The 14,945-nt window shown below is 43.2% G+C and overlaps 2 protein-coding genes across 10 annotated transcripts in view; one reads left to right on the forward strand and one right to left on the reverse strand.

Annotated features, from left to right (window-relative positions):
• Nucleotides 1-907: 907 nt before the first annotated feature.
• Nucleotides 908-3,379, forward strand: PIGC (phosphatidylinositol glycan anchor biosynthesis class C). 2 transcript variants are annotated; one of them, XM_086344658.1, is made up of 2 exons: nt 908-1,193; nt 1,984-3,379. In XM_086344658.1, the coding sequence occupies exon 2, from the start codon at nt 2,202-2,204 to the stop codon at nt 3,093-3,095; it is 894 nt and encodes a 297-aa protein (XP_086200784.1). In that variant the 5' UTR covers nt 908-1,193; nt 1,984-2,201; the 3' UTR covers nt 3,096-3,379. The 2 variants fall into 2 exon arrangements, with proteins under 2 accessions (XP_086200784.1, XP_086200783.1); XM_086344657.1 differs by having other exon boundaries at nt 908-979.
• DNM3 (dynamin 3) overlaps nt 1,982-14,945 on the reverse strand; it is a 658,236-nt gene continuing 645,272 nt past the window's right edge. For all 8 annotated transcript variants that reach the window (XR_015143475.1, XR_015143474.1, XR_015143472.1 and 5 more), the window contains one exon: nt 1,982-14,703. Coding sequence is in view for 2 of the 8 variants with exons in the window: in XM_086344642.1 (XP_086200768.1) it covers nt 14,667-14,703 (37 nt within the window). In the remaining 6 variants the exon portion in view is untranslated. The remainder of the gene's footprint in view (nt 14,704-14,945) is intronic.

Here is a 14,945-nt window from a genome sequence, read left to right on the forward strand (position 1 = left end):
GTGTCTGACCCTCAGCGACCCCATGGACTGCAGCCCACCAGGCTCCTCGGTCCATGGGATTTTCCAGGCAAGAGTACTGGAGTGGGGTGCCATTGCCTTCTCCAGAGTCACACAGCTAGTAAGTGGATTTAGGTTTTCTGATTTATGTGTCGATTACATCTTGTGTCCTACTATCTCCCTCTGCTTCTTCATTACTCCCATCTGTTTATGCGTCCTCTTATATTTCCACAACCTCAGGTGAATGTTAGCAGCCTCCCATTCCAAGTGTCTGGCTGTTTTCAGTCACAGGGCCGTCCACCCTCACCCCTTCCAGGAGGCAGAGGAAAATACTGCACCTCCAAGCGGTAGACAATTGGATGTTAATCTAGGTTAATCCACTTTCCAAGTGTGTGGCCTTGGACAAATCACAACCTCTCTGAGCCTCAGTTTTGTCTTCCATGAAAGGAGGAGGACGTCGTTTCTTTACAGGTCAATGCACAAGACAGAAATCTCTGTGAGGGGAGGAATTCTTGTCTCTTCTGTTCACTGCTGTATCACTAGCACCTGAAACAGTGCATGATACCTGTAGATATTTATTGAGTATGTGCCCAGTGGATGCACGGATGCATGGGATGTCCCTAGCTGAGGGCTTGACTTCACAACAGGAGCTCAATCAAGTCGCCCTTATAACCTTTCTTCTTCCAGCCTGGCTTCTCTCCCTTGCCCTTCCGATGCCACATTCCGGGTCTCGCTGTTGAAGATCAGCTTTCCTGGCTCAGAGCATTCCTCCTGGGAGAGGAACTGGAAGTTCCTCTTAAGTGGCCAGGAGGAGGCAGCAGCGACATCGCGGCCTCACCGGCTGAGGAAGGGCGCTCTAGCCGCGGAGGTTGTGGCGGCCCCGGAAGTGCTCAGCCATCGACACGACCCCGGCGCCCCGGATGGGGAAGGAGGCGGGCGGCCGCCCTTCCCCGGCCGCGCACCCCTAGGAACTCGCGGGCAGGTGGGTGCCGATTGGGAGTCAGTGTTTCCGGGCCTCCTCCGCCATCTCCCGCAGGCCCGATGCGGGTGAAGGGCGGCGGCGGGCGGGGGAGGCCCAGGAGGGGGAGTGGGGCGCCCCCGGGGACACCCCACCCGGCCCTGTCCCCCACCCTTTGGGTGGACGTTGCCCTTTTCGGCGCCTCGGACCCTACCCTGGTTTCCTTGGAAGAAATAAGGTCAGGCAATAAGAATTTTCTTCTCAGTCTTGCTGGATGACCTTGGTATTTTTGACTCTTAGTTTTCCCTTTGTGGAAAGGGGATCATTATCTTCGATCCTCCGGAGTTTCGCCGTTAATGAGTAGGATGATAGCTCTTTAAAGGATGTTAAGCTCAATTAAGGGATTAAGAATCTTGAATCTTTGCTTTTGGTTAAACAAACCATAGAGCTCGTATCTTTCCGTATTGTGAGGTTTACCTTTCCTTATAGACCGGTAACTTTCTTCTTTTCTACTTTTTTTAAGTAACAGATGCCTTTGAGAACCCAATAAAAACTTGGATTCCAGTCCTAGAAATTTGCATAAATCACAGCAACAAATATGCATTAACAGGGAGGGTTTTGAATGGTCTTGGAGATCATCGATAGACCTCAGGGGTGTGTGAACCCCTGAGTTAAGAACTGGTTTAGAGGTACAGGCTTTTGGGCCGAACTTTGGTTTGAATCTGGCTCCACTATTTACCACTGTTTGAATCTCAGCTGTTTTACTAGATACAGTGGGACTGACACTAACTTGCAAGGTTGTGGAGATTAAATGGAAGAAGCTTCAAAGGCTCAGGACATAGTAGGCACTGGATAAGCAACAGCTGAAAAAGAATTACACTGTAAAATCTGAAATGAAGTTTTCACATCTATAGTATAAGATGGTTACCACGTATATTTTGTTCAGGCTTCTAACGAACCAAGTTGATATGATTTTAGCTAAGTCCTACCCTTGACCTTTCATAGATTCATAGTCTCTCTTTTTGTAGGAACTTAGCTGCATTGTCCTGCCTCAGAGAACAAACTCATCTACTGTAGGCCTAGCCTGGGTCGCTGCCTTTGAAAGCAAGGGAAGGTCAATACAATATAAACCACAACTCAGCATGGAATTTCCAGAGAAGTCTTACTTCAAAACTTTATAAAGAACGAGAACCACATGGACTTCTGCAAGGGAGATTGAAGTCGCCTGAGTTTGAGCGAAAGGATAATGTGTGCCCAGCCTGTAGCTAACACCAAAGAGGTCAGGTGGCAGAAGGTCTTGTATGAGCGACAGCCCTTTCCTGATAACTACGTGGATCGGAGGTTCCTTGAAGAGCTCCGGAAAAACATCTATGCCCGGAAATACCAATATTGGGCTGTGGTGTTTGAGTCCAGTGTGGTGATACAGCAGCTGTGCAGTGTCTGTGTCTTTGTGGTTATCTGGTGGTATATGGATGAGGGTCTTCTGGCCCCTCAGTGGCTTTTTGGGACTGGCCTGGCTTCTTCACTGATTGGCTATGTTTTGTTTGATTTCATTGACGGAGGTGAAGGACGGAAGAAGAGTGGGCGGACCCGGTGGGCTGACTTGAAGAGTGCCCTAGTCTTCATTACTTTCACCTATGGCTTTTCGCCGGTGCTGAAGACCCTGACAGAGTCTGTCAGCACTGACACCATCTATGCCATGGCAGTCTTCATGCTGTTAGGTCACCTCATCTTCTTTGACTATGGTGCCAATGCTGCCATTGTATCCAGCACACTGTCCTTGAACATGGCCATCTTTGCTTCTGTCTGCCTTGCCTCCCGCCTGCCCCGATCCCTCCATGCCTTCATCATGGTGACATTTGCCATCCAGATTTTTGCCCTGTGGCCCATGTTACAGAAGAAACTGAAGGCATGTACACCTCGCAGCTATGTGGGGGTCACGCTGCTCTTTGCATTCTCAGCCTTAGGAGGCCTGCTGTCCATCAGTGCTGTGGGAGCCATACTCTTTGCCCTTCTGCTGATTTCCATCTCATGTCTCTGTCCTTTCTACCTCATTCGCCTGCAGCTTTTTAAAGAAAACATTCATGGGCCTTGGGATGAGGCTGAAATCAAAGAAGATTTGTCCAGGTTCCTCAGTTGAGTTGGGGACCTCCATTCTGTTACTAAGACAAGCTGATAGATCAGCCTTCCAACTAGTAGAAGATTTGAAGGCAGAGTTCATTCTGGAAGTGGCACGCTGATGTGGGTGGGAGATCAGAGATCAAAAGAAAATGTTAACAAAAGGCTTGGGTGGTGAAGGTGATTATCCTTTCTGTTATCGTATAGATGAAAAAGCTTTGTGGGGCCCTCGAATTATTGCCTCTAATTCTTCTCTGTAACAAATGAAGTGGTGTGGTTTCTATTTATTAAAAAAATAACAACACATCAAGCTGTCTCATGATTTTTCTGTAAGCAGAAGGCATACAGTAGGGACATGGAGAGTGAGAATTTGTGTATGTGTGTGCATGTAAAGTCACTTCTCTCGACCTTTCTCAGTATACCAAATGCAGGCTCTGTTATTTATCTACAGCTCAAATGCTAGAACCCTGGATAATATGTCCAGTTTTGTTGCCAAAGATCACAGAATTGATCACTTAACCTTGACTCAGAATTTCCACTTAGTTCTTAATGAAGCCTGTATGCCACTAACTAACTTCAAGGGGAGTATGATGTATCATAATACACAAGCAGAATGTTGGGGGAATTCAAAGAGGCTGGAGGGCAAAGAGAGCTGGAGTAATGAAATATTTTTTAGAGGAGACAGCACTTGAGCTTTAGTCCTGGAGGGTAGGTTGGGATTTCAGCAAGCAAAAAAATGGTTTGGGAGACAAAGTGGCAAAGGCCTTTAGCCCAGGTCAGCAATACCTGGGCTGAGCAAGTGGAGCTGGCATGCTTCATGTGACTAATGGCAGCTGGAAAACTGGGAGAGCATACCCTGTCCAAACAAGGTAACCACTACTCTGCATACCTTGACTGACCAGAATTGGCTCATGATTGTTATATAGTCCACATCAGAAACAAGATAGGGGATAGTGGTGGAATGTAATAAGAGTTGTATAAATTGTTTTTAAATTTACTTTTGATAATTGCTTTACAATATTGTGTTGGTTTCTGCCAAACATCAAGTAAAAAAAAATTTTTTTTAATGTCTTAATATATTTTCCTTATCTGAATGGGTTTCTGATGATCAACTTGAGGGAACTCACATAGCAACTGCATCGTGTTGGTGAGCAGAAAGTTCCACAGATTTGAATCACTCTGAAGAATACTTCCTCAGTGGGGTGAATTGACGTGCCTGTGCTGTCATGTTCAGCTGTCATACTGTCTAATATTTGGAATTACCCAAGGCCTGATCCTGTTCAGTCTTGTGGCTGTAGTTCAGAGGGGAGGTGGCAGGGGATGGGGTGTCGTGGGTTGGCTATTAGGGTACAGGGTGGGGCAGCAGATTCAATTCAGATAGAAAAGAGGTATCTGTGGGTAGAAGGATGAGTATATGTCCAGGCACACAGGGCTTGATACCTCTTGGCAGTGGAGGGGAGTGCAGAATAGATGGGCTGCGGGCAGAGAAGTTGAGGTCTGAGAGTGGTGAGTACGTTGAATTATTGGATCTTGGAGTCAATGGCAAGTGAAGGAGCTTTTGGAAAGGAATATAGGCTTCCCACCTGAGGTGAGAGGGAGATGCAAGGGGGAGGGGACATATGTCCATCTACGGCTGATTAATGCTGATGTGTGGTAGAAACCAACACGATGTTGTAAAGCAGTTATCTTCCAATGAAAATAAGTTTTTTGTTTAAAAAAAAAGGGATCTAGGATTCACACCTAACACTTCATGGTGTGTGAAATTCTAATAGCAGTGTTCATGCTGAATTACAGAGGCTGAGCATGGGGAGCATTTGTGGCAATAGTGAAAAATGAGAGTCTAGACTAAGGGTGGTGACAGTGGGCAAAGGAGGTGAGGGTTCTGACGAGAGATTTTTAGAACTTGGTGAATTCATGTTGGAAGGTAGAAGGGGAAGAGGATGACTGGGAGGGCTTCCGCCTTGAGTGGATGTTTGTGTTTCTAATAACTATACCATAAGAAAACAGAAGTGAGAACAGGTTTGGAAATAGATAAGAATGGGACATTTTAAGTTCGAGGTGCCTGAGGTGGTACACCCAAGCGAACTGCTTAGTTCCATATGTAGTATCTGGAGGACACTGGCTCAGAATTCTGGGCATTATCGAGGAGGTTATTGAGATATAAACAGAATCCAGCACTTTTGTGTTTGGAATTCTTTGTATAGAGTCGGTGGCCTCACAACCAGGCTATAGTGCAATTAGAAAAGGATCACAGAAGGATAACTGGAATAACCAAAATGGTAGGAATCTGAGGGAAAGGAGGCTGGCCTATGAAACCAGATTAGAGAATAGAACCACCACAGCCTGCAAGAAAGGCTTAAAAGAGATCCAGTCATTGCCTATAAAACTGTTAGTGACGAAAGTGAATGTTCATGCCTTATATAGGAGGGTTTTTGTTGTTTAGTCTCTTAAGTCATGTCCAACTCTTTTGCGACCCTATGGACTGTAGCCCACCAGGCTCCTCTCTGTCCATGGGATTTTCCAGGTGAGAATACTGGAGTGGGTTGCCATTTCCTTCTCCAGGGGATCTTCCTGACCCTGCGTCTCCTGCCATGTCTCTTGTATTGTTAGGTGGATTCTTTGCTACAGAACCACTGGGGGAGCCCTTATAGGAGAGACACCTTTGAACAGAAAATTTAAGACAAAAAATTTTATAAACGTTCTACATGTAAGTCCAAAAAGTTTCACAAGCCAGGGATATAGATGGGATCCAAAAATTTGGGGGGCGGGGAGTGCAAATAAAAAAGCTATAAATGTCTTGTAAGGACATGTTCAGAAATCCCAAGCCCTTAGGCATTGCTACCTGAAGGGTGATGAGCTCATATATGGCAGCTTCTTTGGGCTGCTGCTGGCACAGGGGTGCTGGCCTGTTTAATGACCAACAGGCCCTAATGTGATAATTCCTGAGAAAGTTACTCATCACTTAAGTATGTAGTCTAATCAGCCTTCTAAATTTATACCACACTGAAAGGGTCCAAGTAGGATATTAATGATTTAAATTTCCAGGGAATATTAATTATGGTGTGTGTATGTGGGTGGGTAGTGGGGGGCAGAAGGGAAGAGTAGCATTGGAATAAAAATCCTTGTAATTATCCTCCAATTAAGCCCAACCTGTCAAATATTTATATAAGAAGCTGTACTCCTTTCTCCCAGCTCTGTTTCTTGTTACCATAAGTTATAAGTAAGGTGGGAGGGTGGCAAGCTAGAGCAAGGGTAAAGGGATGGGAAGGCAGTTTTGCCCATCCTTCCAAAATGGTACCAGGGATTGTAGTCGAGATGGAAGGACCAAGGAGAGGTAGAGCCACAGGGCAGCAGGTGTGCTGGATTTTGTGGTGTGATACGTGACTGGTATGTAGCTAGAATGCTGTGCGTGGATCTGAGTGTCCCCACACCACAGTGGTTCTCTGTGGCAATCAAACTGGTACCAGTGTTATGCCTGTATGCTGTGCCAGTATAAACTTTTGAGTGTGCTTTTGGGCAGCTGGCTTAAATTACGGATTTAAGAATCCACACAGCATGTTCAAGGAAGTATATAGAGCCCATCACTTACATCTTTAAACCAAAGGCTCAAAGTCAAAAAACAAAAACAAAAGCAAGCCAGCAGAGGGCACCAGTCACACAGTTTTACAATATTTCAAACTTCGAATGCAGGAAAACAGGCCTGGGACATAGTGCCATCTTGTGGAAGTTATTGATACTCCTTTTTATAATGAAATTCAATGTAAGTCTTGAAATGCATCCAGGGCTAACTGGTAGGCTGTTGCTTTTAATGCTTTATCAAGTCCCTCTTTATCCCTTATTCTCTTCCCCCAATATCTATTTATTAAAACATTTATTGTCCACCTAGGCCCACCTCTATTCACTTCTACCATTCACATTTTATGATGTTTAACCTTAGAAATGTATTCATTCAACAGATACTGAACACTATCTATATGACAGATACCGCTTGTTCTGTCTGCCTGAGATACACCTACATAGGAGTAAAACAGACAAAGTTCCTTGACCTAGTGAAGCATACATTCTAGCAAGAGGAGACATGATAAACATAAGCAGAAGGTAATAAATGCTATTGAGCAAAAAAGGAAAAAGTAGCAATGGAATTCAATAAGGGGGTCTGGGTAGGTCTCACAGAAAAGGTAACATTTAACCAAAGGTTTGGAAGGAAGTGAGGGAATTATCCACGGTCTCAGGGGAAGAGCATTCCAGGCAGAGGGAGGAGCCGCTGCAGAGGCAGAAGGCGGCATGATGTGTTTGGGGAATAGCCAGGAGTGGCCGAAATGAAGTGAATGAGGAGAGCAGAAGAGGAGGCCAGAGAGGGAATGTGGGAGACTAGGCTCATTCTGGATGCTGTGGGGCAAGAGTAGAAGCAGAAAGCATTAGAGGAGGCTCTGATATTAATCCAAGCAGGGGATATGATGGTGCCGCAAACCACAGTGATAGCAGAGGAAGTGGTGGAAAACAGTCACCTTCTGGATATAGTTTGCAAGTAGAGTCAAAAGCTTCCTAGTATGTTAGATGGACGGCATGAACACAAGAGAAGAATCATAAATGACTCGAGGTTTTTGGCCTGAGCAAATTGAAAGATGGAGATGGCATCCATTGAGATGGGGGTCCAGGAGATACGGGTAAAGATTCTGGGGAGGAGGGTCAGGAGTTCAGTTTGGGGCATGTAGACATGTATGAAATGTAGACACCCAAGATGAAATGCTGAGTGAGGAGTTGGGGATATGAGTTTGAATTTCAGGAGCGATGTATGGGATGAAGATAGAAATTTAAGGTTTGCTGGTATATAAATGGCATTTAATGCTGTGTGACTGGATGAAATCACTAGGAAGGAATTTCATATAGAAGAGGACTAAGACATCCAAAGTGAAATGTTGGAGAGAAGAATAAACAAAAAGATTTGGAAAGCACAACGACTGAGGCAGGAGGAAGATCCAGAGTTTAGAATCCTGGAAACCAAGTGCAAATGATTCAGGAAGAGGGGATGGTCAACTGTGATTAGATCAAAATCTGAAAAATCAAGAAAGCAAGGACTGAGCACTGATGACTGGATTTATCAAGGAGGAGGTGATTGGTGTCCCTTAATATATATATATTTGTGGAGTGGTGAGAATAGAAACCTATTTGAAGTAAGTTTAAGAGAACAAGAGAAGAGAAATTGGATCAGCAAGTACAGGCAACTCTCTGGAAGTTTTGCATCAAAAGGGAACCAGGAAATAGGACAGAAACTGAAAGGGGAGGTGAGGGCAAAGAAAATGTTTTTTTTTTTTTTTTTTTAAGATGGGAGAATGTATATTGATGGAAATGAAACAGTAGAAAGTAATAGTTGATGTGAGAAAGGGGAGAATTAACTGCTGAGGTCATGTTCTTGAGCAAGTGAGCACAGGGGAGGGACTGGCTTCAGGAAGAGAAGAAGAGTTGGTCTCTGGGAACAAGTGGGAAGGCGCGACGTGTAGATACAGATGCAGGTAAGTGGGTAGATGGCTAGTGGACAGATGAGGTGATGGGAATCTGTGGATGTTCTTTTCTGATTGCTTCACTTTTCTCAGGGAAGTAGGAGGCAAAGAATCAGCTGAGATGTGAGAGTGAGGGGAACTGATGGAATGAGGGGATATGAAACAGTTTGTGACACTGGGGGAGTGGATGAACTAGGGATGCTTAGTATAATGCCCAGCAGTAGTAAGGAAGGGCTCACTTGAGACTGGTAGTCATGAATTTAAAGTGAAGTTGGGTGTGTGTGTGTGTGTGTGTGTTTTGCTGACCTTGTACAGCTACATGAGTGCAAACTAGAGCAGATGGGGAGTTGAATTTACCCAGGATGGTGATTAATCAGACTGAGAGAAGGGCAAGGGAGAATAGTAATTATACATGGGCATGATTATAATGATTGGCCATGGAATTTAAATTGAGTAAGAAGGAGAATGAACCTCAAGAAGGGTGAAAAATGGAGATGAAGGACAGGGCAAAGTTCTATGGATTGGAAGTTCAAGGGGTCTGAAAGCCAGGAAGTAAAGGCTGGAGAAAAGATAAAGACAAGGTTGTGACTTTGGAAGTGAATAGCTGAGGTGGGGGGAGGGCAACGATATTGGAGAAGTGAAGTCCAAGGAAATGAGATGGAAGTGGGGTGTTGGAAGGTGTACCTACAGGTAGGTGGAAATCTCCAAGAATTAAGACAGGAGAATGACAGTGAAACAGGAGCTAAAATCATCAGGAGATAAAGGAGAAAGAACTGAAGGTTGGTAGATAAATGAACATATGGACCAGAGCCTTGTGGGGCGCTAATGACTAATTTCCTGAGAACCATGCAAACTTCTAACAATGGGGCCATGCCATTTCTAGAGAAAGTTTGATTTTGGGGAAAGTGACCAGGGCTGAAGTGAGAGCCAGGGTTTGATCAAGGTCCTGGGAACCATCAGGACTGAGGAGGGCGGCTCCTCGGACCACTGACAGGGCTCTGGCTAGCTTAGCTGCAGCCAGAGGTGGAGGAAAAATGGCTGAGGTTCTGTAGGAATGAGCTAGCTTACCAGCCCACTGCTTTTGGCTTAGGGTTTTACAGCTCACAGGTGCAATTAACTTTGGCTCATTTACTTAGGGAACAATAGCAATCACCAGCCAAATCAAAAAGCCCTTTTCTTCCCAGATCTGTTACTGTGATTAACAGGAAGACTCCCTTATCCAGAGATAAGGGAGGCTCTGCTTCCCCACAGGCCAACATCTGCTGGGCACCAGGGGCCTAGCAACACCACGGTACAGGTGCCATCTTGCCCGTAGTATGATACAGGGGTAAGAGTGCCCGAGGAAGAGCCTTAGAAAGGCATGGCCTTTTCTGTCATCATCCAGCAGCGGTTGGCACCTGGGTTTCAGGATCAGCCTGAGTGAGGTCTTGTGCCCTAACAGACTAGCTCTCCAGTCCCTTGACTGTACTTTTGCAGGGGTGGTGGAGCACATTTACCAGAGCTGAGGTCGAGGGGTACTGTCCCCTCAGGCCCCGAAAAGCTAGCTTTCCCCAGCTAAGGGGGCTGCTTCTGCTTTTCCCAGCTCACTTACAGGACGGCCCCGGGGCCTTTTGCAGAGCCCAAGAACACTTGGACTCTGGTCAGTGAGAATACTGCGGGTCTCCTGCTCTTTATAAGCTGCAAAATAAACAGATCTTTAGGCCCCAGGCAGCTTTTGTGTTTGAGGCTGAATGTGTTTCTGTCTTTAAAAGAGAAAAAAGCAGCAGGAGGAAGAACAGTCTCCTTGGCACTACTCTTTGCTGCCTCTAGAATACAGTCACAGAGAGGAGGATGAAAAGTGAGCCCTTAAGAATCTGAAAGACTTGTTTTTCCATTGGGTTATACGGAGCTTCAAAAATATCCTTTGTTAGCAGCTGTTTTGAGAGGGAGGACCCACTTCAGTGTTACGCTCTTGAGGATCGTAAGTCTCTTTGGACCCTGGGGCTTGCTAAGACTGTCTTTACTGTGTGCCTGCTCAAGAGGATCACGGAAGATGTGAACTGTGGTGAGATCAGGACCTGATAAGGAGTACTGTAAAATGTGATTTGATTAAAAAAAAGCATGAGAGTAGCAGTTTATAGCGTTGACTCATCCAACAACCTACCACCTGATCCAATCTTAAATGTTGACAGTACTGTGATCTGATAGTAATTTATAGTATTAAAAAAATCAAAAATCAAAATACAGATGTATATTCAAATGGACTTACTTACAAAACAAAAAAAGAGGCTCAAAGACTTAGAGAATGAACTTATTGGGGGAAAAGGACAGGAGGAAGGGATAATTAAGGAGTTTGGGTTGGAGATGTACATACTGCTATATTTAAAACAGATAGCCAACAAGGACCTACCGTCTAGCACAAGGAACTCTGCTCAATGTTACGTGGTAGCCTGGATGGGACGGAAGTTTGGGGGAGAATGGATACACGTATATGCATGACCGAGTCCCTGTGCTAGTTACCTGAAACTCACAACATTTGTGAATTGGTTATACCCCAATACAAAATAAAAAGTTTTTTTAAAAAACAGGTGTATATTATGTTAATGAAGGCAGCTAGTGTGTCCATTTAAATGAGGAACATATAGGGGTGTGGTGGCATTTGAGCTCCATCTGATTTATTCAGATATAGATTCTATAGGATTATAAAGGGCATAGAGGTTTTCTTCTTTTTTAGCTATCTTTTCTCTCTGTGGATGAGGTTCATGTCTTTGAAATGGATTCACAGTTGCAAAGATTTATTTCAGAATCTTATGGAACTGGACTAAAGATTCCAATATCAATTTTCTGAGTTAAAAAAAAATTATACTTAGTGCTGAGTTATAAAACAGATGTTGTCAAGTACAGTATTTTTCAAACTCAGGGATGAAGGGGACTGAAGGGTCCAAGCTCCAAACCCACTGAAGGTGTCCATGTTTGTATGTGAACAGCTGAGGTTATCTCCTTATCTCCTCTTGGCTCTCAACTTTGAGGATGTTTGCTGAAAAATGCTTCAATGTACATGTGGCTCCCAAGGCTTACAGACATATATTACCAGTGGAAATCTCTAAGGAGAGTATGGCAAGTTTTTTTTTTCTTTTCCCTACCTTTAGTTCTCTTTTCTCCATCTCTTGCGTGGTCTGCGAGTTTCTAGCTAGAGGCTGGAGGACTCTCACTCCTCTCACTGCGTCCAGTGGAAGACCAGTGCAGGACACCTTCTGAATCTAAAGCCTTCTTGTTAGAAGCCAAAGCAAAGTTAACAACAGACTGCTTCAGTTTCAATCCCACTATGTCTTTCTCAACCCACACTTAACATGATTTAGAGTCTATTATACTATTCCATGAGAAATGAAAAGTTTGGTTTCTGATTGGCTGAAATGAGTTCTGTTATTTTTTTGTCAGAGGTCAAAATCACCACATTCTAGAATGCTAGCAGGCTTTGGGTCAAGTGGATAATCTGATTCTAGGACTCAAATAGTTGCTTTAGCATGGAAGTCAGTAACAGTTCTCCCTGGAAAAAAGTCCAAAAGTTTTTCCTGTCATAGCTTATATTAGAATTTCTTATTTCCCTATTTTGTCCGCTACTTTTATCCTATTAACGTATCTGGTATTCCCAGTAACTAGGACATTCTTATAAATTCAAGGAATGTTTGATATATAAAGGGATGGGAATACTTAAGAATATGTATTAAAAATATAATAGTTTTTTCTCCCAAAGATCCTGATTCAACTCTGAAGAACTGTACTTCTTCAGCTCTCTATCCAATATTGAGGGGTGAGGAGGGAGGGAGAGCTGAGCAAGGGCATACTATAAAACACAGAAATGGTAGGAACAATAAAGAAATATGAACAAACCTCTGAATAGTTTAATTTTACTCCAGGCTTCTTCCCACCCCCACCACCCCATCCCGTCAGTCCCCTTTCTTCTCACCAGTCTAATGTGAGGATGGGGCCATACCTGTTGGTTGAAGAGATGGATTAGGATTGCCACGGAATCATTTCATTCAACTACGACTTCAGCTTTACGTTCTCATGGTCATCAGATCAATCTAAGTTTTAAACATCTAAATGGTATAACATTGCACATAGAAACAAGCTCAAATTTCAGAGGGTGGAAAAATACCAAACACTTAAAAAAAGAAATGAATTGAGGTTTTCCTTCCTGTTGACAACCTCTGTTTGTATTTGGGGAGGTGGTGTGATATAACCCAGGAACTCTGGGTCTGTTGGGATGAGAATGCTATCAAATGAGAATGTTACACGATAAGAATACTGATTTAAAAAGTTAAAATGTCTAGACTGAAGGTGAAAGGAAGGGCAACAGACTGCAAGCTGTGTGGTAGTCTGCATCAGTTCAGTCACTTGGAGGTAAAGTTGAGCTTTGGTTGACCCTCTGCTTTGGTGTCTTTGAATTTCCTTAGTCACCAGCGCTTCTAACTCTCAGTCACTGGACCTGTGATGCAAATACACAGTGATGTATTAACATGCAAGATGAAAATTTTCACCTGAGAGATAAGCTGGTTTTGCATTTTGGGGAGGAGCATGTAGTCCTTGAAAAAGATTTTTATGGCCCAGAGAAAGGACATTGGTAGTGAGGGTCCTCGTTGCTGTACTGAGGTGGTTCTTGCCCACATCTGAGCTGCCTCTCCTTGCCAGTGCTTGTCTAGGTCAGCCAGGAAGTGAGTGGAACACCGAGTCCTGATCAACAGTGTTTTACTTTCCCATCCTGTAGTTTCTTTCTTCATGTGCTAAAGCAAGGCACATGGAGAAGTGATCCAAGAGGAGATCCTTTAAAACTCGAACATAGACCAAATAAATATTCAAAAGGAAAACTCTGAATTAAATCTCAAGCCTTTAGTGGAAGGCTTCAGATCACATATTTGGCAGGATAAACTATGTTACCTTAACAACTTATTGACCACAGACATATTAATTCATCTTTTGTTACACAAGCATTATTGTCCTGAGTATTTCAACAGTCATTTATATAACAAATCACCAGCCACAGACATTAGTTTCTACAAAAATCTCCTGGTCAATAGTGTGTTAATAATAATCATTTTATTTGGGTAAGTCTTTGGGATTAGTTTTTAATGATAGCTTAAAATTTCAGAGTTGAAATTATCATTTGAGGATTAAGGTATAAAAAAAGTTCTCTTCCTGAAAACTCATAAAGATTTTGTTCATCCAGTACTTTACTGACATCATTAGTAATCTTCTCAATGTGGCAACATTTCTTTGCCTTGTATTTTTACTCGAATGATGTGTTTTTTCCCCTGAACTTGCCAAATAGAATATATGAGGTTTACATGTTTCAGACCAAAAATTTCTCCCATAATCTAACATAATCTTATGTACTTTATCACCTAAAAAACAATGAAAATAGGAAAAAATGTCTTCATTTTTTCAGTTCAGTTCAGTTGCTTCAGTTCAGTCCAGTCGCTCAGTTGTGTCTGACTCTTTGTGACCCTGTGAATCGCAGCATGGTCCATCACCAGCTCCAGGAGCTTGCTCAAACTCATGTCCATTGAGTTGGTGATGCCATCCAACCATCTCATCCTCTGTTGTCCCCTTTTCCTCCTTCAAAATGTCTTAGTGCAAAATGTCTTGGTGCAATAATAATTATTAATGAGATTCCTGGGAGCAGACTGAATTTATTCGGTTCTCTGTGTCTTTTCTAGACACCCAGGATTTTTGCTTCATCTTTCACTCTTCTATTGGACAGACATTTCAACTGAAGATCGATTACTATTGTCCACCAAATATCATCCTAAATCACAATGCTTTAAGAACTTAAAATCAGTCATTTTCAATTGAAGCTCCTTTGCAGGTCAAATTATGTATTTTTCACCATACCTGGTTTTAGTTGAAACAAACTCCTATTTTAACTTGGATCTTCTTTAGAAAAAGAAACAGAACACATTTCATTTTTTATATAGAATAAACTTTGTTTTTATTATAGACATGGATCAAAAATAGAAGTTTTTCTGTACATATGACATACAGCGCAAATGAAAGGCTTTTAAATACCACAGACAGACATGTTGTTGGACACAAAAGGAGATGAATGATGGGGGTTAGGATGGTTGTCCAGGAACTGCAGGAGGGGGTCGCCTAGTGAAAACAAAACAAAATAATAAAAAGAAAAACACAGATGCGGAGGAAGAAAACAATGTTTAAACCAGAAAACAAATCCAAATAAGAGCATGCAAAAATAATCCCACAAAAATCAAATTTAAATCAGACAAAAAACATGCAGACATGCAAGGGAAATGAGAGATCACGTGGCATAGTAAGCAGCTCCTGGGCTGTTTCCTGGCTACCAGTCATGTGCTAGGTATGAGCCATTTGAGCCT

The sequence above is a fragment of the Bos grunniens genome, chromosome 16 (genome assembly GCF_055505025.1).
Source record: "Bos grunniens cultivar Pamir isolate PY7600 chromosome 16, Bosgru_T2T1.0, whole genome shotgun sequence".
In the NCBI taxonomy this organism is placed as follows: domain Eukaryota; kingdom Metazoa; phylum Chordata; class Mammalia; order Artiodactyla; family Bovidae; genus Bos; species Bos grunniens.